The sequence below is a fragment of the Lissotriton vulgaris genome, chromosome 7 (genome assembly GCF_964263255.1).
Source record: "Lissotriton vulgaris chromosome 7, aLisVul1.2, whole genome shotgun sequence".
In the NCBI taxonomy this organism is placed as follows: Eukaryota; Metazoa; Chordata; class Amphibia; order Caudata; family Salamandridae; genus Lissotriton; species Lissotriton vulgaris.
In genome coordinates, this window is record NC_141695.1 from 1,251,080,354 (window position 1) to 1,251,108,068 (window position 27,715).

Here is a 27,715-nt window from a genome sequence, read left to right on the forward strand (position 1 = left end):
GGACCTTAGTTCGCCATAAAGGGTGTTTTTCAGATAATCTCTGTACATCTGTGGATCTCACACATGCAAATAATAGTCTCTCATTTATTAACACTTTGATGCAAACCTAACTGTGCTAGTTCACAGTATTGTCATAGCATGTAAAAGCAACTCAAAGACAGTCAATAAAAAATGGCCCAAATATGGCATTAGGCATATGAATATGCTTCCCATCTTGATGCTTTTCCTAGCTGCACAATTGAGGATGGAGAGCACAGCTATCAAGGCAAGCACAACACACAGTTATACCACAGCTCCCACAGCATGAGCAACACGCAGTTCCACCACAGCTCACAAAAGAGCAACACGCAGTATCACAATAGATCCGAAAAGGGGAATCCAGTTCCACCACAGCTCCCAAAACAAAAACACAGTTCCACAACAGCTCTAAAATCAAGAGCAACACACACACTTTAACCACAATTCCCATAAGAAGAGCAGCAGTTCAACTACAGCTCCCAAATGAAGATAAACATACAGTTCCACCACAGCTTCCAAAAATGGAAGTACACAATTCCACCACAGTGCCCAAAACAAGATTAATAGACAGTTCCACCATGGTTCTAACACAAATCTAAAACACACTCCCACCTCCACTTCGCTAGCCACCCTCACTGTGTACAGAGCTTTGCAGCACCCATTAGTGTTATCTGGAAACGGGTCCCTGCTCCACAGACTGTACACTGGTCTTTATGCAGCATTGAAAACATCCCCGCTGGACAAACGAGAACCAACATAGCAATTTGTCTTGCCGTTTCCGTGCATCCTGCCCCCCTGCTTCATCACGCATCACTCAGTTCTTCTTCAATGTCCACAATCTGCTCTGCCACACGCCAAAACATAACAATGGAAATGTGGGAGTTGTGTGCTCTGTGGCCGTAAAGAAAGGCGTGTGTCTGTTTTACACATTGTTTTGTTATTTTTGTACTTTCCGTACACTTTCCAGACTATTTGTTTTAAGACGATTTAACACAGGGTGGGCCACATTCACTTCCAAAGAATACACAAGCCACTGAGAATAACTGTGCATTGGGAAATCGATTATGAAAAGCTCTTAAAACACAACGATATTTATATGCAGGAGCCTTTCTCTAACTGAACGCCAATACATCCAATCAATATTTGGGCTTCTGCAGCTCTGCTGAGAACTTATTCCGATTTACAGTTCGTGTCATTTACAAGACACCTCAGACCAAACTCCTTCAACTCCTAAATTGCCAATATCGCATCTGATACAAGCGACTAAAAAAAACACTGACAACTGCAGTGATCGATGACTGAGCAGAAACCAGCTTTGAGAGAGGCGGTCTGGGAGAGGGGTGGTGCAGCGGCCAGAGTCGCTGACTCCGGAGCGTGGGGCTCACTGTTCGATCGCCGGCAGCTGCTCAGCTCAGAATCATGCGACTCTGGGCAATAGTTCACTTAATCTCCCTGACGGCCCACAGCGCCTTGATACCCTTAGGTGTGACAAATTTGCGCTTTACAAATGTGGAATTATTATTATTATAACATGATTCGCGGGGAGAACCTCTCATGCCTGCATGCTCCTCCCAAATTGGACTAGCAACATAAAGCAAGATCAAACCAGTGTTGAAACACTACATATGAAATTAAACCAAAAAGCAGAGCAGCAACTTCCGTCCTCCATGTACTGCAGTAAAAATAGGAATGATGAAGCAGAAGGAGCTCATCAGAGTGACAAAACGAGGGATATGCATTGTCCCACAGAGCCCTTTAATCTGCAACTGCTCAAACACTGGTAATGTGGGGGGTCTACATGCAAAGAAAACTCGTTGACAGCACCCTGACACTTTGCAGTGTTTCAATGGACCCAAGAAACACCCCTTGAGAGGTACTCCAACTCACCTGGGGACTCCGGCCTGGTCACTTTCTGCTCTGCGCTCCCATTGCAGTCCGCTGCATGGCGCTCAATCTGCTCCAATGCAAACTCAAGGCCACATAGTGGGCACTGGATGTCGTCCATGTTGGGTGTCACTTGCAGTACACTGGATTCCAAGTCAGCCACGGTGGATGGTCCTTCAGTCATGGTGGGCTGAATGTCAACCCTGGTGGGGTCGTTGTTCTTTATCTCTTCAGGGGTGACAGCAGTGGCACTCTAGGAAAAAGAGAAAGAAACCGGTGAAGTTATTTTTGGTTTCAGACAATTTTAGTCTGCCCATCATCAAAGAGTGGTCTTACAAACAGTCAACTATTCCTACCCTACCTAGAACCCCTGCCTCTACAGTCTAACACTTTGGTCGATCAGTTAATTTCTTGCATAGATCCACCCCCAATCCAGCTTGTGTCCTCGCCATGAAGGGCACTTCTCTTCAATGTTCAATCCTACTATATCCCGTCCCAGTAGAACGCCCCTCCTCATGATTTGTATGTAATAAAAGGCACACAAATAGGGAGTTGCATTAGCCACGACCCCCATTTTAATATGTTTCTACAGATGTAGGATTTGAAACTCTGCTGACAAATATCACCTTTGCTTCTACTGAAGCTACACTGTGAGTAGTTTGAACTGGCTCAGAACTGCTTCATGATTTGTCAAAACAAGCGAGTGCTTCCTCAGGTAAATCAGAAGTCATACCCAAGTGGGAAGTAAAACACAACTGTCCCGGAAAAATACTTTGTAAATCAGGTCCTTATTTGAGGACCAGATAAGCCACAGAATTTGTTTTTTTTACCAGAAGCCGCAATTTTTCAAATAGCCTCAGGTACGGCGGTTCAATAGGCCTGAGTAGCAGCTGTTCTATTGGTTTGAACTATGACCAGTACTAGGGTTTTGAAACGTGCTTTCCAGTGCAGAGAGTTGTGGGTGCTCAATTGGGTTTAACCAGAGTTATTTAATGGGCTTGTGTTATAGTTGTTCCTGAGCCACAACCGGTATATTGGCCTCAGCCATATCACTATGGCCTGTGTGGTGTCTACACAGGCTATGAAAAGCATGACAACCAGCCCTAAGTAGGCTCCATGGGTAACAGGCTGGTTCCAGTATTCCCTTCCAAGCATCAGAGATCCCTCTCTTACTCCTCACCTGAATAGGAGAGTTGCTTCCAGATAACGGCAAGGCACTTCTGTCGGGTTCTGCTTCGCTGGACAGACTGGACTGGGTCTCTGCAATGCACACATAAGAGTTAGCCATACTAGCACTATTGCATATGAAAGGCTTTCTTCTGAACTCAACACCAGTAAAGTCTTCTGCTAGCAGACAGATTATTTCTCACTTGTAATGCACTGTTGGGTTGGAAAAGTCCTCTGCATGGTAACATGCGTGTACCCCTACCCTGAGTGTCCAATTGTACTTATGTCTGCATTCCTTATTCTAATTGCTGATGTCATAGGCATACACAGATCATGCTTGTGCACTATGACATAGGCCTCTCTCACAGATTGCGGTCTTTTCGTACTGGAATGGGCGCCCAAAGTGCTACCTTCATAGTGGTAAAAGGCTACTGCCTTCACCAGGAGTTATGCAAAACAACAGTTGATGGACAGAATGCATAACAATGTCATACATGCACCCCAATACAGAGATCTGGGCCTAAATCCATCGTTTTTTTGCACTCCACACCACCCCAGTTCAGACATGGCCATATGCAAATCAGCCTTGACCCTGTGCCTATGGGAACAGTCCAGCCCGAACTGCCAAGCCATGTCTTTCCTGGACCGGAATAAAGCATCCTAGGACCAGTTTCTGGCTATCAGCTGTCTTCAGCCAGGATAGCTTGACTCCAGTGGTGTGGAGAGCATGAGACTCACGTCTGAGCATACCCATCCCACTCGGGGTGACAAAATGCAAAACAACAGTTGATGGACAGAATGCAGTACAATGTCATACATTCACTCCAGTACAGAGATCTGGGCCTAAATCCATAGTTTTTTTTGCACTCCACACCAACCCAGTTCAGACATGGCCATATGCAAATCAGCCTTGACCCTGTGACTCATGGGAACAGTCCAGCCCGAACTGCCAAGCCATGTCTTTCCTGGACCGTCCATCAACTGTTGTTTTGCATTTTGTCACCGCCGGTGGGATGGGTATGTGACGTGAGTCCCATGCTTTCCACACCACTGGAGTCAGGCTATCCTGGCTGAAGACGGCTGATAGCCAGAAACCGGTCCTAGGATGCTTGATTCCGGTCCAGGAAAGCAATTTCTGACTGAAGACATGGCTTTTCGATCATTAATCAATGACTACCAATCTTTATGAGCCTCTTGGGGATAATTAGGTGACTTATCTAGCGCCGAGACGCCTACGGGTATTCGTTCGCGCTTAACAAATTGCAAAAATAAATAAATAAATAAATCTCCCTTTTGGCTACATCAGCTGGACGTGAAGTGCTGCGCACTGCAGGGATGGTGAGTCTGCACTGGTTGCATGTGGGCCTGGGTAAGGTACAATGCAGGGCTTGAGCAGTGCTGTGCAGTGCGTGCATGGGTACCTGGAAGGAGTAGAGTACATGAAAGATGTGATGCTAGGCAGTGCATGAAGGGTGAGTGTATGTACTAGGTGTTTATGTACCTGCAACAAGTACAGTACATGAAGGGTATAGGTTTGTGCAGCATGCGCATGGTGAATGCGCTGCCCGCACGTGTGCTGATTGTATACATGTTTGTGGTGGCACAATACATGGATGTAACAGTGCTGGATAGTGTCAATACATACACTGAGTGCAAGTGTGCCCGAAATGGCACATTACTTGGAGGACTCTGGTTTCCATTATGCGAGGTGCAGGCCAGCCTTGTGGAGACATGAGGAAGTAGAGGACCACCCCCCCCCACCTCCAACAGATGTGTGCATTGTTGCATTCCTGTGAGCTGGGTGGGAGACACTGGAGGCGGGGGAGCGAGCTGCCCTTGTACACTTCAAAGGGTGCTCTTTGATTCAGTTGGAAATCACAAGGAAGGGGCCTGAAAAAATCTCATGAAGGAGATGAAGTAGACAAGGGAATCAAAAGGAGCAGGTCTGTGAACTGGAGATTATCCATTCGATGAAAATATCACTGTGAACCCTAGTCACTCCCATGGATTGTGTTGTGGGACTATCCGCTTTAGAGTCTTTCCAGCTGTGACAGATGGCTTTTCAAGAAGGAGAGAAGGATGCACCTCAAATGAAGTAGACCCTCAACATAAAACTTCAAAAACAGAGAACCTAAATTATTTTTGGTGTATGGGAATGTACTAGAAGGGTCACCATTCAAGCAGCCAGATGAGCTGTGTGAGGACAGAAAGCTCGGCAAGACTTCTGCCTGTGACCAGGACTTAGTGACATCACCTAGGGAAACTAAGGCCACCTACTCTGGAGCCTGGAGCACCAGCACCTGCTTGCCAGCCACGAAACATTTGCCGTGTGAGGAAGAGTAGAGCGTTTAAGGGTGCAAGGTCCAGTGGGGAGCCCTGTGCGATGGATGAGGAGGCCTGAATCAGGTGAGGAGACTGCTGTTGCACCCATCAGGTCATTGCCCGTTGCAGACTTGAGTTGGCGTCACCTGTTTGCTAGGAGAGGGCTGCAGTGAAGATAGCCATGTAAAGCTTGCTTTGTGGTAAGGACAGTAGCTTACGCTGCCCGGTTACAGCTATCCTGTGTGCCAAGAGGTGCCGCTGAGAGAAAGACTGCTTCGAAGAGAAGGGCCCAAGTCTGTGGAATGCTGTAGCGGTGACCCCGTAAGCAAGGAGGGGCCGCTGTGTTGAGGGGCCGCTGTGTTAAGGATTGCTGCGTGGTAAGGACCGAAGCCTTCTGTGGTAGTGGCGCAGCAACCCTATATGCCAGGAGGAGCTGCTGAGAATAATTGTGCTGTGTGGACCGGAAGGGAGCCTACAAACTGTGACCAGCAGTGACCCATAGGTCACCAGGAGCAACAAGGACTGCATCTCACCTGACCATGTGGTTCGTGTGAGGGTGCCCTTGAAGAAGGGGCTGCTGCTGCACTAGGGCGGAGGAGCGTCGCCCCACTGCTTTCTCGCAGTGAGAGAAGCAAAAACATAAAATGGCATGTTAAATAGCATTTTCTGTTTCTGGCGCTGCGAGAAAGCAGAAGGGTGTGCCTGGTTGGGGGTGGGCGGGGAGGAGTGGCTTGCTGAATGCTGTGGGCCCTGAATGTTTGGTCGGCCCTAGGGGGCCGACCAAACCAGTCATGCACACTCTGCATTTTCTCTATGCAGACTGCATGCAGCCTACATACAGAAAAGGGCCACCCCATAGGCGCCTGGCTGGGCACTGCCCCATCACAACGCTGTCATTGCAGCGTTGTGATTGTCTTAGGGGAGGGAGGCTGCCTGCTTCCTGTTCCTGCCGGAGGCAGGAGAGCAGGAAAGCAACAGGAAAACACTGGAACCGGTCAAGAGCAGCGGAGACGAGGGACCCGGTAAGGTGAGTTTTTATTTTTTTATTTTTAAATACCCGTCCAGCGCGACCCTACCCACCCACCAGTCAAGCGAGCCGCGACTGACGAAGTATTACCGCCTCAAGATCAAGAGCATCAGAATCACCCTCCCCTCCTCCTTTGAGGAGCGTGGACACTTAACCTGCAGGAGGGCGCGATAACACCTCTGATAGCTGCCGGAGCGCGACAGCATAGGCTCAGGGCAGAGTATTTGACTGCTGAGTGCTGCTGCAATGCTTGTGTGCAGCCGACTCACATGCGCAGGCACGTAACTGGTGAGGGTGCCAGAGGACAGGGCACTTTCCAAGATGCTACATGCTTTTTCTCTCAAGAGCTGGTAAGATTAGTGATGAGCCTACAGGGCCCCAGGGGACTCGAAGGTAAGAGCGCTGCAGGGCTAAGACACATTTTTAAATGTTATAATTGTTGATTGAGTTTTCATATTGCTTAACAAAAACAATGCTTAACAGTGAACAAAATATAGCTGCACTGCTATCCACAATCTCCATGGATCCAAATGTCAGTAATACAGGAGAATGATAGGAGGAAATTACATCACAGTACATCACAGAGAACAGAGATTCTGAATACATTAACCATTCGTCCCAAACCTTCCGGTGCTTTTCAGGGGACCACCTGGATTTGTAAACAAACTTAACTGCTGAAGTAGCAAAGTCCAATCCCCAAGCCCATTCGAAGAAGGGCGGTGCCAGTCTAGAGCATCAGTGGCAGGAAATGTCCCTATCTGCGATAATGAGACCCAGACCAACTAGCTGTCTGATGTGGTGACTACCTCCCCATTTGTCCAGCAAACCCAAGAGGACTAGTGTTAGGTCAAGCGAAACCTCTCTATGTACGATTCGGGGAGAAGGTGGTGCAAATGCATGCCCAGTATGTTTGGATAACCAGGCAGACACAGACTATGTGAATGGAGGTGCCCATAGGATGTCGGCATCTCCAACTTCGTGGAGGTAGAGTAGTTCCCATCTTGCATAGCCGTGAGCGACTGTAGTACGCCTGGTGGAGGTATTTCAACTGTATAAGGTAGAGTTTCATTGAGATCGCTGGAGCTCTAGGGGCCATTTTAGCCTCAATCCAGTCATCACGTCCATGGGGCCCAGGTCTTTCTCCCATTGTTTTCACAAAGGAGTCATAGGGTCAGGGATATTGTTTAGTAGCGAGCGAATGAGGCACAAGACCCCCCCTTTATTTTTAATCAAACGAGGCTCCATCCTGTGCGCCTCCGAGGGATTATCTTGGGGGAGGGCTCTGAGAGATTGAGAGTGGCTTCAAGGGTGTGCTGCAGTTGTAAGAAACAAATGAATTGTGTTTTGTGCATAGATTAGGCGTCAGTCAGGTGTTGAAATGTGAACATAGACTAGCCCATTCAGACATCCCCTACCGCTGAGATGCCTATGGAATCTCACACTCAGAAGCCCTCTAGCGAGGTTGTGTGGCTAATCCAGGACCCTGCCCAGAGGGGTGGCGCTAAGACATTTTTACTGTAATTGAAGAGTCAGATGGACTCTTGAGTTCATGGCCTACTAGTAAGCATTCCTTGGATGCGTCCACCAGTGAATGAGGAATAACCCCCGATCACAAAGCGAGAGACGTGTGGGACAAGGACTTGCCAATAAAACACTAGAGCCCTACCTCAAGAGGGAATGTGTTGCTGTCTGCGAATGCCGTAACTCTCCTTTGAATGGGTAAAGTAAAAAAAAAAAGACTTATTTTGTTATAAAAATAAGTATTTGGCTGGACATTGGTTTATTGCTGCTGATGTGCGCTCTTTGAGGTATGATCTGTGTTCACTAAACTGTATCCACACCTCCCTGCCTCAAAGGGAGCCTTAGAGTGCTGGTACACACATGTACTACCAAGTGCCAAGTAAAGAAGGGGAACTTGGTCCAGTTGCTCAGGTTCCACGGAGGGCTAGGCCTTGTTACACCAGAAGTAAAAAGGCCTCAACCCGCACGGTTGCACCCAGTAGCCCCTGCATGCACAATAGCCTTCTGAAAGGGGTTCCAACATGCACCAATAGAATATTATGCTGTTAGTCCCGGGATACTTGTTTCCGGTCCAGGGAAGACATGGCTTGGCAGTTCGGGCTGGACTGTTCCCATGAGGTACATGGTCAAGGCTAATTTGCATATAGCGGTGTCTGAACTGGCGTAGCGAAGTGAGCTAAAGAACGATGATGGATTCAACCCAGATCTGTGACTGGTGGTGAGTGTCCGAAAAGTTTCAGCGCTCCGTCCAGCATCTCCTTGTGTTTGCTTTGTTCACCCTAAGTAGGCAGGGTAACCCCAGACGTGGGTCCCTTGCTCACTTAGCCACTGGATTCAAGCTAGCCTGGCTGATGAGGGCTGCTAGCCCGAAACCAGTCCCAGGAGGCTTGTTTCTGGTCCAGGGAAGACATGGCTTGGCAGTTCGGGCTGGACTGCTCCCTTGAGGCACAGGGTCAAGACTGATGTACATATGGCCATGTCTAAACTGGGGTGGCGAAGTGAGCTAAAGAACGATGATGGATTCAACCCAGATCTGTTGTTGGTGGTGAGTGTCTGAAAATTGTCAGCGCTCCGTCCATCATCTCCTTGTGTTTGCGTTAGCATTCGCTCAACAAACCACTTAAAATAACGTAAAATACAAGCAGGAGACCTGGTGGAAGGGCCACCCATGCGCCAGTCAGCTATGGAACCTTTACAACAGGGGAATAATCAAGCCTTTAAAGAGTGGCATGCTACTGAGGACTGACAGATACAGTAGAGGAAATAGGCTAGCGTCAAAACTATAGGCCATCGAAATGTGTGTGTATCTTCAACCAGACAAGTGAGTAGGCCAAAGTGTAATTATTTTGAACCCTCCCACAGAGGTTTTTCATAGAGATAAATTAATATTTGTTGCATAAAGTGCACAAATAGTTAAAGAAAAAGAAAAGGCTGTACGGATTACACAGACAGATCAGAGTTCATGCACATACTGAAAATCGGTGTGCCAACTAAAGGTCATAGGTTTGGATCATTGCGGAGCCATGCCAGCCTATCATCTTATTGGAGATGACAAAAAATCAGCGCAGGGCGAAATATAAATGGTCGGTCATAAGTGTTTATTCAAAGACAAAGAAAAGAAGGTATTGAAAGGGAACAAGTCAATCCAAGTCTACGACAGTTTCTACTATATTCCTCCCACCTTGTAGGTCACTATCCAATACGACTTTCTGCAACCAAATAAAAAATCCACAGACCATACGGCCAAGGAGCAGATAAATAGCGTCAGATACTGAAAGCGGGGAAAGGCCATAAAAATGCGCTATACAAACCCGTGCTGCGTGACACTGGACCCAGGGAACAAGGCAGCAAGACTGGGGAGTCTAACTATGAGTGGGAATGCGAATTAGACAGGGCAGGGACTGTATCAGGCCACTCGACAGACTGTAAAATTGAGAAGCCAAGCTACTGTTCTGTACCTCGCGTCACGCCCCTGACACTCCCATAATGCTCTGCTCCGCAATCACTGACAAGGCGGGCGGCGATACTGTGAGGCGCGCGACGTCCACCAGCTGGAGGCGAACCTGCCGAAAGCCGCTTTTAATGAGATAGGCAGTCACTGCCAAGCCCTGGCACGGGTGGCAGCAGGAGGGCACCGTCCCAGCACAAGACGCTCGCTCCACTCCGCGGGCAGATGGGCAGGGTGCTGGGCTCTATTAAATGTGTGCCCAGCAGGCTGTGTACACCAAGAAACCAAATAAAGCAGCCCCCTCCGAGGAGATGCGCAACGCAGCAGGAAATAATGGAGCCATGCCACCAAAACCAATCGTCTTCGACGCTGATGGAGATATCCGATTTCTTCACAGGGGAGGCGACGGCACATCCTGACAATAGTGCCCAGCTCGGCCCTAATCGGTCTAATTTCCCTAATCACCATCTGCATGTTTGAAGATAATTGCACACAACGGGAACACCAAAGATCAACATTCAGCATGAACATTACAACTGCTATTTGAGCGGATAGACCTCACCCAAGGCTTGCCGAAAACAAACAACAACTTTAGACAAAGAGGATACTTGAGATGTATTTAGAGGGTGGCGGCACGACAAATCAAGTTCCGGGTGCAGGACACCACTTCAGCTTCCTATGGGAGACCTCTTACCTGGGCACACAGTCACTGCCTCATCCTTTTGCTCCAGAGCACCACCAGCCCCTGATGTCTCTTGAACTCCACCACCGCTCAAGTCCGAGGCACTGTCAAAAGAAATTAAAGTAGTCAGAATTGCGCACAGTGCTTACTTTGTGCCGGTGCTTGAAGGTAGTGGGCACCGGGACTCATTTATGGGGACAAGGACTTATTTTTCTTCATACGACTTGGATCCAAACCAAGAGAGACAAAGACAGAAAAGGAAGAAAGAGAAATACAGTTAAACTGACAAAGGGAGAACGCAGGGATGGCAAGCCCTGCTAGAGCGAGAAAGGCTGGAAGTAAAGTGTGATAGAAGAAAGATGCTTAAGGTGAAAACTAAATAGGACAGCCTTCGTTTTAGACAACCGGCAGGGGGCTCCTAAGGAAAAAGTCAGTTCATGGCGCTTACATTTTTCAAAATGTGTTACTGATTATGCTCAACATAAACCTGGCAGGCCAGAACCACTCACAGGAATCACACTAAGACTCCAAGGGAAGTGAAAAACGTGTTTTCTTGCAATCTGTTTAAAGAATAAGAGAGTAACCCCCAGGTTCATCGCATTTAGAGTGTTGCAGGCTGGAAGCTTTACAGTAAGTGGATACATTGATATTTTGTTTACACTAGCACCAAAGAGGAGAAATACATAGCCTTATAAGAAAGGCCCTTTCCAAACGTAATTTCTGTGTACTCTTTCCTCACTGGAAATTTCCTTCCACCCCACGAGGTGCCCGCTAACCCAAAACCTATTAAAAACGCAATGCACCATGATTATTATTTTTATTAGCATAATAATGGCACCTGCATGCCACTCACCAGAAAATGCCTCTGCGACAAATCTGAAGAGTGCCACAAGTTAACTTTAAACAAGGCTGGCATCAAACTGATACAAGTGGCAGGGGTAGCATTCAATAACTAATCATGTACTTTACACCAAATCTTGACACACGGATACCCAAGTTGAATGTGTGAAATATGAATATAATATGGATGAGAACAGGTTTACACTTGGATGAGACTGAAACATCAGGACAGTGTGAGATGGTGCCGTTCAAGCTCTAGCTTGAAAGTACAATTACAAAGTTACTACCATTTGGTTCTCCTTGAGATCCGGTATCTTTGCGCGCCAAGTGAAAACAAAGCTAATGTGTGCATCTATGACAGAAACAGATTATATGTCCCTTACCAAAGGAGAGGAGAGGAGAGTCTTGGAAAGGAGGCATATAATGCAAACAGCTTGGTTTGAAGGAGTGGTAATGAACCTTATAGAATGGCAGTAAGGTTATTAGGTTTCGCCTCGCCGAAGGCTGCGCTCTGCGCAGATTTTCGGCGCAGGCGAAATCTAATGTTAGAACAGTGTGGCTTGGAATCTGCCCCTCTGTTCCATTGGCTAGCTCCATAAATGGAGGCTATCCATTGGAACAGAGATCGGTCCGTCATGGCCGGACCAGATTCGTGGGCATTCCCGCAATTTCTTCCCACTGCAACGTCATGCGGCCGTGGGCGGGGTTTATTTTATTTTGTCTTGCAGAAATGACGGGGTGTTTTAACTCAGACAGCCTCCCTTGCATGATGTCGGACGAGCTGCAGACGGACAAGCTGCTTTAAAGCGAGGCTACGTGGAGCAGACATTGAAAATCAGTATATCCACTAAAATAAACACATATGTGTCTCTGTCTCCATAGCAGGATGTTTTACTGTTCCCGTCACTTTAGCGAACCATGTACTGTATAATGGAGCCAGTGCTGGTCTCCAATTAACATTGGCACCGACAGCAGTGGGACCCAATAACCCCAAGTCAAGCTGCCTGCTGTTTTACTCCCTTTTTCACTAAGACTTGTCCACTAAGACTTGCCTCATCAACTTTGCAATAAGAAGTGACAAACGATTTAAACATGTTTGAGTTTAATTCACCATACTTTTGTAATACATGTACTTTAATTCCATGTAGAGTAAAAAAGGAAGATTCCCTGATTGGTTAAACTCTATACATCTAAATCGAACATCCTGGGTGTGCACTAAGCTGCACAGGGACTTTGACAGTGCAGGGCAGCGCGGGAGGAGAGACCTCTCCTCTTTCTCTCCTCCCTTTTCTTCCCTTCTCCCCCACCTCCCTCTCCCTCTTCTCACCTCTCTCCTCCCCATCCTCTATTCCCCTCTCTCTCTCACGCTGCATGCGGCCTCTCTCTCTCTCCACATAAGCACACTCCAGGCAGTCCCCTCTCCTTGGTATTTAATAAAATTGAGTGCAGAGTGTGAGTGCAGAGTGCAAAGTGAGTGTGCAAAGTAGTGAGTGCAGAGTGAGTGAGCAGAGTAGTGAGTGAGCAGAGTAGTGAGTGCAGAGAGTGGAGAGTGGAGGGTGGAGAGTGACTAGGGAGTGGAGAGTGACTAGGGAGTGGAGAGTGACTAGGGAGTGGAGAGTGACTAGGGAGTGCAGAGTGACTAGGGAGTGCAGAGTGACTAGGGAGTGCAGAGTGCGAGGGAGTGCAGAGTGCATAGGGAGTGCAGAGTGCATAGGGAGTGCAGAGTGCATAGGGAGTGCAGAGTGCATAGGGAGTGCAGAGTGCATAGGGAGTGCATAGGGAGTGCAGAGTGCATAGGGAGTGCAGAGTGCATAGGGAGTGCAGAGTGCATAGGGAGTGCAGAGTGCATAGGGAGTGCAGAGCACATAGGGAGTGCAGAGCGCATAGGGAGTGCAGAGCGCATAGGGAGTGCAGAGCGCATAGGGAGTGCAGAGCGCATTGGGAGTGCAGAGTGCATAGGGAGTGCATAGGGAGTGCAGAGTGCATAGGGAGTGCAGAGTGCATAGAGAGTGCAGAGTGCATAGAGAGTGCAGAGTGCATAGAGAGTGCAGAGTGCATAGAGGGTGCAGAGTGCATAGAGAGTGCATAGGGAGTGCAGAGTGCATAGGGAGTGCAGAGTGCATAGGGCGTGCAGAGTGCATAGGGAGTGCAGAGTGCATAGGGAGTGCAGAGTGCATAGGGAGTGCAGAGTGCATAGGGAGTGCAGAGTGCATAGGGAGTGCAGAGTGCATAGGGAGTGCAGAGTGCATAGGGAGTGCATAGGGAGTGCAGAGTGCATAGGGAGTGCAGAGTGCATAGAGAGTGCAGAGTGCATAGAGAGTGCAGAGTGCATAGAGAGTGCAGAGTGCATAGAGAGTGCAGAGTGCATAGAGAGTGCAGAGTGCATAGAGGGTGCAGAGTGCATAGAGAGTGCATAGGGAGTGCAGAGTGCATAGGGAGTGCAGAGTGCATAGGGCGTGCAGAGTGCATAGGGAGTGCAGAGTGCATAGGGAGTGCAGAGTGCATAGGGAGTGCAGAGTGCATAGGGAGTGCAGAGTGCATAGGGAGTGCAGAGTGCATAGGGAGTGCAGAGCGCATAGGGAGTGCAGAGCGCATAGGGAGTGCAGAGCGCATAGGGAGTGCAGAGCGCATTGGGAGTGCATAGTGCATATGGAGTGCAGAGTGCATAGGGAGTGCAGAGTGCATAGGGAGTGCAGAGTGCATAGGGAGTGCAGAGTGCATAGAGAGTGCAGAGTGCATAGAGAGTGCAGAGTGCATAGAGAGTGCAGAGTGCATAGAGAGTGCAGAGTGCATAGAGAGTGCAGAGTGCATAGAGGGTGCAGAGTGCATAGAAGGTGCAGAGTGCATAGAGAGTGCATAGGGAGTGCAGAGTGCATAGGGAGTGCAGAGTGCATAGGGAGTGCAGAGTGCATAGGGCGTGCAGAGTGCATAGGGAGTGCAGAGTGCATAGGGAGTGCAGAGTGCATAGGGAGTGCAGAGTGCATAGGGAGTGCAGAGTGCATAGGGAGTGCAGAGTGCATAGGGAGTGCAGAGTGCATAGGGAGTGCAGAGTGCATAGGGAGTGCAGAGTGCATAGGGAGTGCAGAGTGCATAGAGAGTGCAGAGTGCATAGAGAGTGCAGAGGGAGTGCAGAGTGCATAGGGAGTGCAGAGAGCATAGGGAATGCAGAGTGCAGGGTGCAGAGAGCATAGGGAGTGCAGAGTGCAGAATGAGTAGGGAGTGCTAGGGAGTGCTAGAGAGTGCAGAGTGAGTAGGGAGTGCTAGAGAGTGCAGAGTGAGTATGGAGTTTTAGGGAGTGCTAGAGAGTGCAGAGTGAGTAGGGAGTGCTAGAGAAGGCAGAGTGACTGCAGAGATTAAGCTAATGGCAATGTAAATGACAATGCCATTTATTTATCTGTTTTCAAAACCAACACATAAATACAAATTTTGTCATTTACAATGCCAATAACTAACTTTTCCAAAGGCGAAACCATTGCATTATAAATGCTTGTTTTTATTTACCCTTTTGGAGGGGAGAGAAAAGGCAAATCAGGCTCCTGGCATGCACGCTACTCTGATACTCCTCCAATGAGTACTAATCCATCTGGCATCACTCTCTTCTGGCACTCCTCCAATGACTGCTAATCCAGCTGGAGGCACTCTCTTTTGGCACTCCTCAAATGACTGCTAATCCAGCTGGTGTCACTCTCTTCTGGCACTCCTCCAACAACTGCTAATCCAGCTGGCGTCACTATCTTCTGGCACTCCTCCAATGACTGCTAATCCAGCTGGCGTCACTCTCTTCTGGCACTCTTCCAATGAGGTCTAATCCAGCTGGCGTCACTCTCTTGTGACACTCTTGCAATGACTGCTAATCCAGCTGGTGTCATTCTTTTCTGGCACCCCTCCAATGACTGCTAATCCAGCTGGTGTCACTCTCTTCTAGCACTCCTCCAACAACTTCTAATCCAGCTGGCGTCACTCTCTTCTGGCATTCTTCCAATGAGGTCTAATCCAGCTGGTGTCACTCTCTTTTGACACTCCTCCAATGGCTGCTAATCCAGCTGACCTCACTCTCTTCTGGCACTCCTCCAATGACATCTAATCAAGCTGCCGTCAACTCTCTTCTGGCATTCCTCCAATGACTGGTAATCCAGCTGGCCTCACTCTCTTCTGGCACTCCTCCAATGACTGCTAATCCAGCTGGTTTCCCTCTCTCCTAACACTTGCAATAACTGCTAATCCAGCTGGCCTCACTCTTTTCTGGCACCCCGACTGCTAAACCAGCTGATGTCACTCTTCTGGCACTCCTCCAATGGCTGCTAATCCAGTTGGCATCACTCTCTTCTGGCACGACTCCAATGGCTGCTAATCCAGCTGGCATCACTCTCTCCTGGCACTCCTCCAATGATATCAAATCAAGGTCGCGTCACTCTCTTCTGGCACTCCTCTAATGACTGCTAATCCAGCTAGCATCACTCTCTTCTGGCACTCCTCCAATGACAGCTAATCCAGCTGGCGTCCCTCTTTCCTGGCATCCGTCCAATGACTGCTAATCCAGCTGGCATCACTCTCTTCTGGCACTCCTCCAATGACTGCTAATCCAGCTGGTGTCCCTCTTTCCTGGCATCGGTCCAATGACTGCTAATCCAGCAGGCCACACTTTCTTATGGCACTCTTCCAATGACTGCTAATCTGGCTGGTGTCACAGTCCTCCTGCACTCCTCCAATGACTGCTAATCCAGCTGGTGTCCCTCTCTTCTGACACTCTTGCAATGACTGCTAATCCAGCTGGCGTCCCTCTTTCCTGGCATCCGTCCAATGACTGCTAATCCAGGTGGCCTCACTCTCTGCTGGCACTCCTCCAATGACTGCTAATCCAGTTGGCATCACTCTCTGCTGGTCCTCCTCCAATGACTGCTAATCCAGTTGCCGTCACTCTCTTCTGGCACTCCTCCAAAGTCTGCTAATCAGGATGGCGTCACTCTCACTGGAACTCCTCCAATGGCTGCTAAACCAGCTGACGTCACTCTTCTGGATCTCCTCCAATGAAGGCTAATCCAGCTGGTGTCCCTCTCTTCTGACACTCTTGCAATGGCTGCTAATCCAGCTGGTGTCACTCTCTTCAGACACACTTTCAATGACTGCTAATCCAGCTGGAGGCACTCTCTTTTGGCACTCTTCCAATGACTGCTAATCCGTCTGGCGTCACTCTCTTCTGGCATTCCTCCAATGACTGCTAATCCAGCTGGCGTCACGCTCTTCTGGCACTCCCAGAATGACTACTCATCCAGCTGACGTCACTCTTTTCTGGTACTCCTCCAATACCCACGAGAAGGATACCGTGACACAATTTCAAATAATTGTCGTGAAAATCATCATTTAAATAAAGAACACGTGCCTCTAGGACGCCACATATTTAGTCTATTTTTACTCTGTTAAAGTGGATTTGACTCAAAATGCCGCCCTCAAAAGCCTTTTTGAAAAATTAAAGTCAAGTGGTGCTACTCTACTAAGGCTGTTACTAGAATGAACATTGCTACTGCCACTTTAAAGATTCCAGAAGCTGCCCATCACATTATGTCCGCTAGGGACATTAACGTAGTTTGCATTTGGAAGACAGTGAGGGATAGAGGATATCCACGCACCCACATTTAGACTGTTTCAGGCTTACAGGGAGGTGGGTGAGTACTTTATGAATTCAGAGTGAAAATGTATAAGGGACAACTAGGACTACAAGCAAGTAAAATGCATTTCTGTGTGATAAGATTCTCAAGTACTTTTGAACAGTAGAGAATAGTAATAAACAGAACCTAGGAAAAGTGGAACAAGACATCTAGGGAAATAGGGACGACAAGGACTATGCACATAGAGCACACAGGGAAGTCTAATGCTGTAGAGCACCAGTACTGCAGTACGAATCTAAACAGTACAGCTTTGTGAATACTTATACTCATCTTCGGGTAGTGGCCCTGCAAAATGTTTGGAGTGGGAACATTTTTGTTAAGAGGAGGGATGGCTTCCTTCCACATGAAGGAATGGGCTTTCAGTTTACCTAGTAAGGGCTGCTCTGCCAAGCACGCTGTATTCAGGTATGGACTTGAAGCTCTGCCCACTCTCCGCCCATATTTTTCATTAGCATGTGTCATTGTCCACTTTCTAAAAAGAAGAACTGTGTGGCTGACCAGGGTCCAGCACCTCAGTTTCAAAGTAAGTCCGATAATTTTCTGTTTGTGCACAACCACGTCCTGAGCTTGCCACACTCAGTATGCTTTAATTACAGCCTCTGAGCACTATTTTCTCAAATAGCTATGTCCTGCCTGCTCTTGCAGGAAGGATACGCTCTATCCTAAAGCTTTAAAAACAACCATTGTCATAGCCAATAGGTCTCGCCTTTGGGACCTTATAAGTGTTTAGTTATCCAGCACAATATCTTTGATGCAACAACATCAAGTGTAACATGGCTAAACACTTATACAGACCCAAAGGCGAGACCTATTGGCTATGTCAATGCTTGTTCTGAGTGAGTGGCTCGTGCAGGTATGCCACTGTGAGGTAGAGATGCTGTGAGTGCTTTTACAGGAGCCCCTGTGACATTGCGCCTCTTCAAAATGTATCTTGGGTCTGGTGTAATACTTCTAGCCCTTATTCCCATTGTCTCGACCCAATGCATCCTTAAATGTCCCATGTACAGCCGTGGTTGACATTCCTATTACCCCTGCCCTCCAGTGACACTTTATCTGTCACGGGTGGTGGTGGACGTGGTGGTAGGGGTGGACGTGGTGGTAGTGGTGGACGTGGTGGTATTGATGGACGTGGTGGTAGAGATGGACGTGGTGGTGGTGATGGACGTGGTGGTGGTGATGGACGTGGTGGTGGTGATGGACGTGGTGGTGGGCGTGGTGGTGGTGGACATGGTGGTGGTGGACGTGGTGGTGGTGGACGTGGTGGTGGACGTGGTGGACGGGGTGGTGGTGGATGGGGTGGGGTGGTGGTGGATGGGGTGGGGTGGTGGTGGGTGGGGTGGTGGTGGATGGGGTGGTCGACATGGGGGTGGTGGTGGTGTTGGCGGTGGACGTGGTGGTGGACGTGGTGGTGGTGGATGTTGGAAGTGTTGGTAGACGTGGTGATGGTGTTGGAAGTGGTGGTGGACGTGGTGGTGGTGGACATGGTGGTGGACGTGGTGGTGGTGGTGGACGTGGTGGTGGTGGACATGGTGATGGACGTGGTGGTGTTGGCGGTGGACGTGGTGGACGTGGTGGTGGTGGTGGACGATGTGGTGGTAGTCGTGTTGGTGGTGGATGCGGTGGACATGGTGGTGGTGGACATGGTGGTGGGGTGGACGTTGTGGTGGTGGACGTGTTGGTGGTGGACGTGGTGGTAGTGGTGGACATGGAGGTGGACGTGGTGATGGACATGGTGGTGGTGGTTGTGGAGGTGGTGTTGGCGATGGACGTGGTGGTCGTGGATGTGGTGGTGGTGTGAATGTGGTGGACGTGGTGGTGGTGTGAACGTGGTGGATGTGGTGGTGGTGGTGGACGTGTTGGTGGTGGTGGACGTGGTGGACGTGGTGGTGGTGGATGTGGTGGACGTGGTGGTGATGGACGTGGTGGTGGACGTGGTGATGGACGTGGTGGTGGACGTGGTGGACATGGTGGTGGTGGACATGGTGGTGGTGGATGTGGGGGTGATGGACGTGGGGGTGATGGACGTGGGGGTGATGGACGTGGGGGTGATGGACGTGGGGGTGATGGACGTGGGGGTGATGGACGTGGGGGTGATGGACGTGGGGGTGATGGATGTGGGGGTGATGGACGTGGGGGTGATAGACGTGGGGGTGGTGGACGTGTGGGTGGTGGACGTGGGGGTGATGGACGTGGGGGTGATGGACGTGGGGGTGGTGGACGTGGGGGTGGTGGACATGGTGGGGGTGGTGGACATGGTGGGGGTGGTGGACGTGGGGGTGGTGGACATGGTGGGGGTGGTGGACGTGGGGGTGGTGGACGTGGGGGTGGTGGACGTGGGGGTGATGGACGTGGGGGTGGTGGACGTGGGGGTGGTGGACGTGGGGTGGTGGACGTGGTGGTGGTAGATGTGGTGGTGGACATGGTGGTGGAAGTGGTGGTGGACGTGGTGGTGGTGGACATGGTGGTGGACGTGGTGGTGGTGGACATGGTGGTGGACGTGGTGGTGGACGTGGTGGAGGACGTGGTGGTGGTGGAGGACGTGGTGGTGGTGGTGGAGGACGTGGTGGTGGTGGTGGAGGACGTGGTGGTGGTGGTGGTGGACATGGTGGTGGTGGATGTGGTTGTGGATGTGGTGGTGGATGTGGTGGATATGGTGGTGGTGGACGTGGTGGTGGTGTTGGAAGTGGTGGTCGACGTGGTGGTGGTGGACATGGTGGTGGTGGACGTGGTGGTGGACGTGGTGATGGACGTGGTGATGGACGTGGTGATGGACGTGGTGGTGTTGGCGGTGGATGTGGTGGACGTGGGGATGGTGGACGTGGGGATGGTGGACGTGGTGGTGGTGGACATGGTGGTGTTGGCGGTGGACGTGGTGGTGTTGGACATGGTGGTGTTGGACGTGGTGGTGTTGGATGTGGTGGTGGTGTGGACGTGGTGGTGGTGTGAACGTGGTGGATGTGGTGGTGGTGGATGTGGTGGTCGACATGGGGGTGGTGGTGGACGTGGTGGTGGACGTGGTGGTGTTGGACGTGGTGGTGTTGGACGTGGTGGTGTTGGACGTGGTGGTGTTGGACGTGGTGGTGGTGGACATGATGGTGGTGGACGTGGTGGTGGAGGACGTGGTGGTGGAGGACGCGGTGGTGGACAAGGTGATGGACGTGGTGATGGACGTGGTGGTGTTGGCGGTGGATGTGGTGGACGTGTGGGTGGTGGACAAGGGGGTGGTGGACATGGTGGTGGTGGTAGATGTGGTGGTAGATGTGGTGGTAGATGTGGTGGTGGTGGATGTGGTTGACGTGGTGGACATGGTGGTGGTGGTGTTGGCGGTGGACGTGTTGGTGTTGGACGTGGTGGTGTTGGACGTGGTGGTGTTGGACATGGTGATGGACGTGGTGGTGGACATGATGGTGGTGGACGTGGTGGAGGAAGTGGTGGTGTAGGACGTGGTAGTGATGGACGTGGTGGTGGACGTGGTGGTGGACGTGGTGGTCATGGACGTGGTGGTGGTGGACATGGTGGTGGACATGCTGGTGGACATGGTGGTGGACATGGTGGTGGTGGACGTAGTGGTGGTGCGAGTGAAAGAGAGAGTGAGTGAGGGGTGGAATGAAAACAAAAAAGTGCGGCCCGGGCCAGATAAAGTACTAACACTGCTTGAGTTATTCAATGCACTTTATGCCCCACAGCTGGTAGTAGGACAGTAACATGCTAACATAATGCAATGAGTGTGATGGGACACTTTGGAGAGAGAGCCTTGCACGAGGGAAAACTTATAAAGTGATATTTTAGGGCACAGTAGTGTCTGCCTTATATTGCGGCTATTATTAACTGTTGTTACAAAGAAAATTGTAAGACAAATTGCTCTCTCTGTGCGACCAGAAAAAGAGAGAGCGAGATACAGAGTGCGAGCGAAAGAGAGAGTGAGGGGGGGTTTAAAAAAAGAAAACGCGGCCGGCGTGATGTTTAATGACTGTGAATGTCTAATGCTGAACTCAAACAAGTGGCAGCTGTTTTCAAGCACACTCGTGCTTGTGGTAGCATCCGCCTTGCGGGAGCGAGCAGTGGCCAATAAGCATGCACGAAGCTGCTCGCTCCCGCAAGGTGGATGCCACGACAAGCACGAGTGTGCTTGAAAAGGAGTAGACCGATGGCTAAAGGCCCTCTTAGAGCAGCATATGCGCTCTGCCTAGGCGAGACCTAAAAATCTTTATAGCACGAGTGCCAAACGCAGTTACAATGCAATAGGTCTCGCATTTGCGAGAGTTTAAGCTCTTTTATTTATCTGTTTTAAAAACAACACATAAATACCAGATTGTGGTATAGGAGACTTTCAATTTAACTATGTCTCCTTTTAGAAAGACAGTCAGTGCAAAAGGTTGCATAATTTACAAAAGGCTATTTTCAATTGTAAAGGGTATATGACCTCTATGTTGGACAGGCGGCATTCAAGAAAAAATGCTGTAAGAAACATGCTATTAAATATGAAGGACCAAAATAACTATTGGAAGGAAAGAAGGGTAAGCTCCTGGAGGTACTTCATTACAATGGAAAACATATGTCTCACCTGTAAAAAGATACTAAAGCTCACACGCCAAATAATAACCACTGAAAAGCACACTAACCTCAGTGAAAGTCAGTGGTTTGCTCTCTGCTCAGGTTCATAGAGGAGGCCCCAGTAACTTGAACACAACGATAATCATGTCTCAGAAAGGGCACACTTTAAAAAAATCCACGATGGCTGATGTACACACTTTTATAAATGGAAAATGATGGTCCCATTTTGCAATAATAAAGTATATAACACAATATTGCTTTCTGCTGGGAAGATTTCAGGGTCCACCTACTTCTCCAGATACAGAGCCCTTTCCATTTGAAATCGTAGGATGATTTGGTAAAAAGGTGCTTTACTTCTCTTAGGCAGTATGTACAGTCTTTCCATACATTCAGGTGGCTGTGCGGCAAATACTAAGAATTCAGAAGGTCCTTATCAACGGAAGCATGGTATGCTGGACCTTGCCTCGGATTTTGGATCTAACGTCCTGCCTTTAAAGAAGCTTCCTATGTGTTCAAAGGGACAGATGAAGAAATACAGGATAAACAGGAATAAAGATCATCTTGGTTGTCAACTGTTTGAGTTTGGCAGTCAAGTAGATCTTTATTTGCCACATTTCTGATGCAAAAAGTTTAAAAAGAAAAATATACAGTACGTACGATAAGAATAGAAATCCATCACGGTACAGTTATAAACCTACACAAAGTAAATATCACAATATTACACATATCCTTAATTTTTAATAGTTGCCAGATAAAAGAAGCAACCGTACAATATATCAAAGGGCTGTGAAGTTGCAGAAAAAATAATAGAGAAGGTCTACATTGGCAAAATTTGGAAGTAAATAAAAAATGGCAATAAAATCTTTCTTCTGGGCGTTTGATAAAAAGAATAAACACCATGATATGCAAAGTCCACTGGACAGACCTTTTGTCAAATGGACAAGGACTCAGATCAGATAAAGGGCAACATTTAGCACGGAACTTGACCATCAAAGGTAGATGTTAAAATGAAACATAGTGAGAACAAATTGTTGCTGTCTTTTTAAAATAAAGGAAAGATATGTTTGAAAACCTTCGTGGATATGAACTAAGTTATAAGAGCACACCGTACATTTTTGGTTGTCATAATAATCTCTGGTCAACGTGGCCTTATCATAGAATAGTTGTTTTAAAATTCCTTTACCAATGGAAAGGCAAAACTCAGGCGTGGCAGATAAACCGGGGTAGCCAATCTCCACACAGGTTTTTTAGACATACGCAAATCCCTGGATAGCTAGAGCAGACTAAAGTCAAAGCAATCCTTTATAACTCACTCACTTGACGAGGTCTCCATCCTTACCCAAATGGGGCGCCACAATGAAAGGGGAAATAATTTAATTCTATCCTCAACGTATCAACTGCCCGATTCGGTGTGGCAATTTGAATTAGAGCAACTGCGTGGGACCGCCAAAACGTTCTTCAGAAAATTATTTTCCACTTGTTGCAAAATCTTTACATTAATCACACCCCAGATAGCTACCCGCATGTTGCAATTGCCACACATTTGCTGATGTAAACCACAGATAGCTCTTTCAGTATTTTTGTTCCCAAATCTTTGCAAAAACCTACTAGGCCGTTGATAGATTTCTTGAAAAAAGGGCTTTCCAATTTGTTAACATTGAATTCAAATTATATTTGGTTTCAAAAGGATTCCCAATAAGAGAAAGAAGCGGTTCCTGATACCTGTATATTATTATATAAAATGGGAAGATTTTCTAGCCAGTCTTGACCCACAAACCATTAACCCTGCAACAAGACCGCTTATATGTACCTTTTGTTCCTGGGCAGCCGGCCTCTATAGTAGAGAGCTCAATAGGGAAAGTGTTACCAAGCAGACCGGAAGTACACCACTGGATTTGTGTTCCTGGGAGGGTGGCCATCTGAAGGCTCTGCTGCTAAACACTTGGTCAGTTAAAAAACATGAGTTACAACTATATGACCTTCTGCTTGATACCAACCCCGATCTAATGTTTGTAACAGAGACCTGGTTCAACGAGGGCTCTAATCCCACAATTGCAAGTGTTATCCCGCCAGGCTACCTGATTATAAAGAAGGACCGGCCAGTGGGTAGAGGAGAGGGTTTTGCCATAATTAATAAAAAAACTTTCTCGTGCTTAATTTTACCTACTGAGGATATCGATGGTGAGGAAACCCTTGGTTTTCTTTTCACTGCATCCGCCGACCAGACAATAGAAGGCGTTCTTATTTATAAGCCTCCTGGCCCCGCAGGGAAGTTTACTGAATCACTTAGCCAAGCTATTTCTCCGATAGCTACCAAATACAAGCATTGCTTGGTTTTAGGAGATTTCAATATCCATATGTATAACCCAGCCGAGCCTGAGTCAACAAGGTTGCAGGAATCGAGATTTTTAATCTGACCCCAACGTTCATTTGTTGACCCATGAAAAGGGACATATCTTAGACCAGATTTTTTCTAATGTTATAATGGAAACAGACACTCCGCTTCTGCTGGTCTGGCCTGATCATTTTATATTAAGTTTTACAATCCCCAAAAATCTATATAACTTGCAATCCCGCGGAAAGTCCTGTGTAGCTTCAGACTCTTCAGTTAGATTATGCCAGATGCCATTAGGAAAGCTATGAGTCAGCACCAAATTCCTTTTAGCGGCGATTCTGACATAGATCCGCTGAGCCTTGAGAGTTGGCTCCAGGGTCGCGCCTCAGAGTTGGCTCCCCTTACTACTCGAGTGGCTAAATCGAATCGCATCTCTGATCCATGGGTTACTGAAACCCTTAGGAAAAGCAGAAGTGCTTGCAAAAGGTTGGAGAGAGTGTGGCAGAACAAGTTTCATCCCGAAGATAAAGTCATATACATACACACTCTAAAAACCCACTATAATAAAGTCAGTGAAGAAAAGAAATGCTTTTTTACCTCTAAAATTGAGGTAGAGGCACATAAGAGTAAAGAGATCTTCAAAATTGTTAAGGACTTCTCTTCTCCTAGTGCGGTGGGAACTTCATTTACTCCCACGTCTGGCTGGGTTAATCATATTACCAGCTACTTCCATGATAAAATCTGTACGATCCAAAAGTCTTTTGCTACTTCTTCCATAGCTAAGGAAGACGAGGCAAGGTCTTTACGCCTGGCCAGCTCTGGGGCTGGATCCTCCCTCACTCAGTTTTTTCCCATCTCCATAATGAAATCCCTTGATATAAGGAACACTTTGAAGTCAGGATCCCCTTCAGACTCCTGCCCAGCAAATACACTGTTGATCATTGCTGAGATTATAAATCCAGCCATCAATCTGGTCTTGAATATTCATTACAAAAGGGCATTCAAACAAAATCTACCAGGTAGCATCATACAAAGCTACCTAGTAGCTGGAAATAGGCCAAGATGAATCCCCTATTGAAGAAACCTTCTTCTGAACTAGCAGTAGCCTCCTACTACAGGCCTATATCACTGCTGCCATTTTACTCGAAAGCCCTCGAAAAGTACGTCAATTTTATATTGGATGAATATGTGGAAGCTAACCACATACCTCACGAGAGACAGTCTGGTTTCAGAGCCCATCTCAGCACCGAAACTGCTTTTTTGGAAGTCTTGGAAACTATCAAAATACAGCTTGATAAAGGGGGAAGTGCAGTGCTGATACTATTTGATCTGTCCGCGGCCTTTGATAGCGTGCCCCATGACCCACTCTTGCAGAGCCTACGGGACTGCGGCATCGAGGGCACGGTACTCAAGTGGTTCACCACATTTTTGAGTGATTGACGGCAGGAAATTTGGTCCCGTCCCTATTCAGCCCCCAATCCATCTATGAAGGTGGGGGTTCCGCAGGGATCCACTCTGAGCCCTCACTTTTTAATATTTATATGGCCCCTCTCGCACTCAAAGCTGAGTCATACTGAGTCAAAATAGTATCTTACACCGATGATACTCAACTGTTGTTTACGTGCGACAAAGGCACCAATTTTAAAGGCAACGAGATCAACATCTAACTGATGGAGGTTTTCTCCTGGTTACGGCAAAACCAATTAAAGTGTAACTCCGAAAAGTCCGAGATTATTTTCTTTAGTTGCCCGCCATGCGAATCATGGTACAAATCGCATTATGAGCCAAAACGTGCCTTGAGGTCCTCGGGGCAGTCTCTGATGCTCATTCCTAAATTTGCCCGCTCTCGTTCCTTTTAAGTACTGGCTGCCCACTCATGGAACTGTCTGCCTCTCAATCTTAGGCATGGCCAGGACCTGCTCACCTTTAGGAGACAGCTTAAAACCTGGCTGTTCCAGCAATACATTTTCTTTGGGTATGGTAGCCTTCAGGCTTTGGCTGGGTGTCTGTTGGTGGTCCTTTAGCGCCGGGACACTCTGTGGAGTAGCTGTGCACTTTATAAGTACCTATTTCATTGCATTCATTCATTTCATTTCAAACAATAGTAAAGCATTAACACTTATTTACCTTCAGGTCCATCTGATTCCTAAAAACAATAAAATCATCAATTAAAAGTTGGAGCCCTCTCTCTGTTCTAGCTGCTAAATCCGCATCATCTGCGTACAATAAGATGGGGTGGGATGAGCCCCAATATAAGGAGTATCCCTTGCTCTCACATTTAGGAACTTCTCTACCCTTTTTAGGCAGCCACTTTTTGAACTAAAAAAAGAATAGGAAAAGTCTAAAAATACCCTGAACCAGTCTAGTGAAACAACATTTCCTTTGAAACAAGTCTCAAGTTTCTTTCATGACAATTAAGAAATATCTATTTAAATCTAGGCAGAAAAGATGGTTGAAGGTACTCTGGTGCTTAGAACCCATTAAACTAGATGTCTTATGAGGTCTGCTTCTCGTTCGGAAATACTTGTACATGGACATCTGTAATCCTGATGAGACCCAATAATGCACAATTTCACGTTTTTCTGCACTCTGCATCCTGGTAATGTAACACATTGAGCTGATGGTAACAGTATGAAGTTAAGATAGCTGCTGGGAGAAACAAATTAGGTGCCATATGTAAAGTCCTCATTTCTAGCATACTGAATTTGTGTTTCTTTTGTGACCATTTATTATTTGTCTGCAGGTTTCTCCGCAAGGTCTCTCCTCAAATGAATGTGTAATAACTTTCTCGTTGGAACAAGACACTATGAAGCATGTTCCTATTCGGACACCACCATGCCAGGGATTAGAGACAGTCTTGAAATCGGTTCTTCCGAAAGACTCCAGATATTTGAAGCCATTGGCTTGTGTGACAATCTTGTAATTATTGCTTATCTAGACTAGCGTTTTAGATCATTAATAGGCAAGTATAGAGCCCAGAAAAGAGGAGACTTGATAGTTGGTTGGACAAGACATTCTCTCCAGCTGTAGATACTTAAATTAAATAGAAGACAATCTATCCTCTGAAGACAACACTCCAGTGATCTTCATCTCTACAACAAATCTTTGGATGACCTGCGCTGCTGGCAGAAGGAGCATTTCTGTTTTGGTGTGAATTGCCAGATTTTTAAGAGGGTCCAGGGTCATTTACAAGTCATGAAACACACAGTATGTTGAAAAATAGGCATCCTGGAGATGGCAGGCACGGAGCCATTACCCAGAATCTATCTGAAGAGCCACGAATTGAGAGGTTGACAACACCACTACCAAGAAGAGCAAGGCGCCAAGTGACATATGAACACAGTTGGTGGTTGCACCGGACTAAACTGTGCCTGGAGAGCAGGTGGTCCCGGTGCCTGGATGAGAGCATTCATAAACTCACCCCTGTATCTGCTGTAGGCGCCAAACTTTGTTTGGGTGGGGGAGATGCCATTTAGCTGCAGAAGCTGTCTACAGAAAACTCAGCAAGAATACCACTGGGGCTAAGGGGCATTACCAGATAAAGACCTATCTGGAGGGAACAGTTTACACTGTTTTGAGTAATTAGTTTGGTTACTAAAGTTGCAAACAGTATTCGCCTTGCGGTGACTCTGGAAATGATGTACCGCGTCGTGTTATGTGCAATAATAAAGTACTTTTTCCTTCATTTTCTTTACCTTAAAAGGAGTAGCTGGACAAGAATTTCATTAATTGAGGTTGGACATTATATGGA

The 27,715-nt window shown here is 47.8% G+C and overlaps 1 protein-coding gene across 3 annotated transcripts in view; it reads right to left on the reverse strand.

The window, feature by feature from the left end:
- The window catches only part of UIMC1 (ubiquitin interaction motif containing 1), a 437,824-nt gene that overhangs the window by 43,449 nt on the left and 366,660 nt on the right, over positions 1-27,715 (reverse strand). For all 3 annotated transcript variants that reach the window (XM_086931770.1, XM_086931769.1, XM_086931771.1), the window contains 3 exons: positions 10,582-10,673; positions 3,083-3,162; positions 1,906-2,155 (listed from right to left, as the gene is read on the reverse strand). In XM_086931770.1, coding sequence (XP_086787896.1) covers positions 1,906-2,155; positions 3,083-3,162; positions 10,582-10,673 — 422 coding nt within the window. The remainder of the gene's footprint in view (positions 1-1,905; positions 2,156-3,082; positions 3,163-10,581; positions 10,674-27,715) is intronic.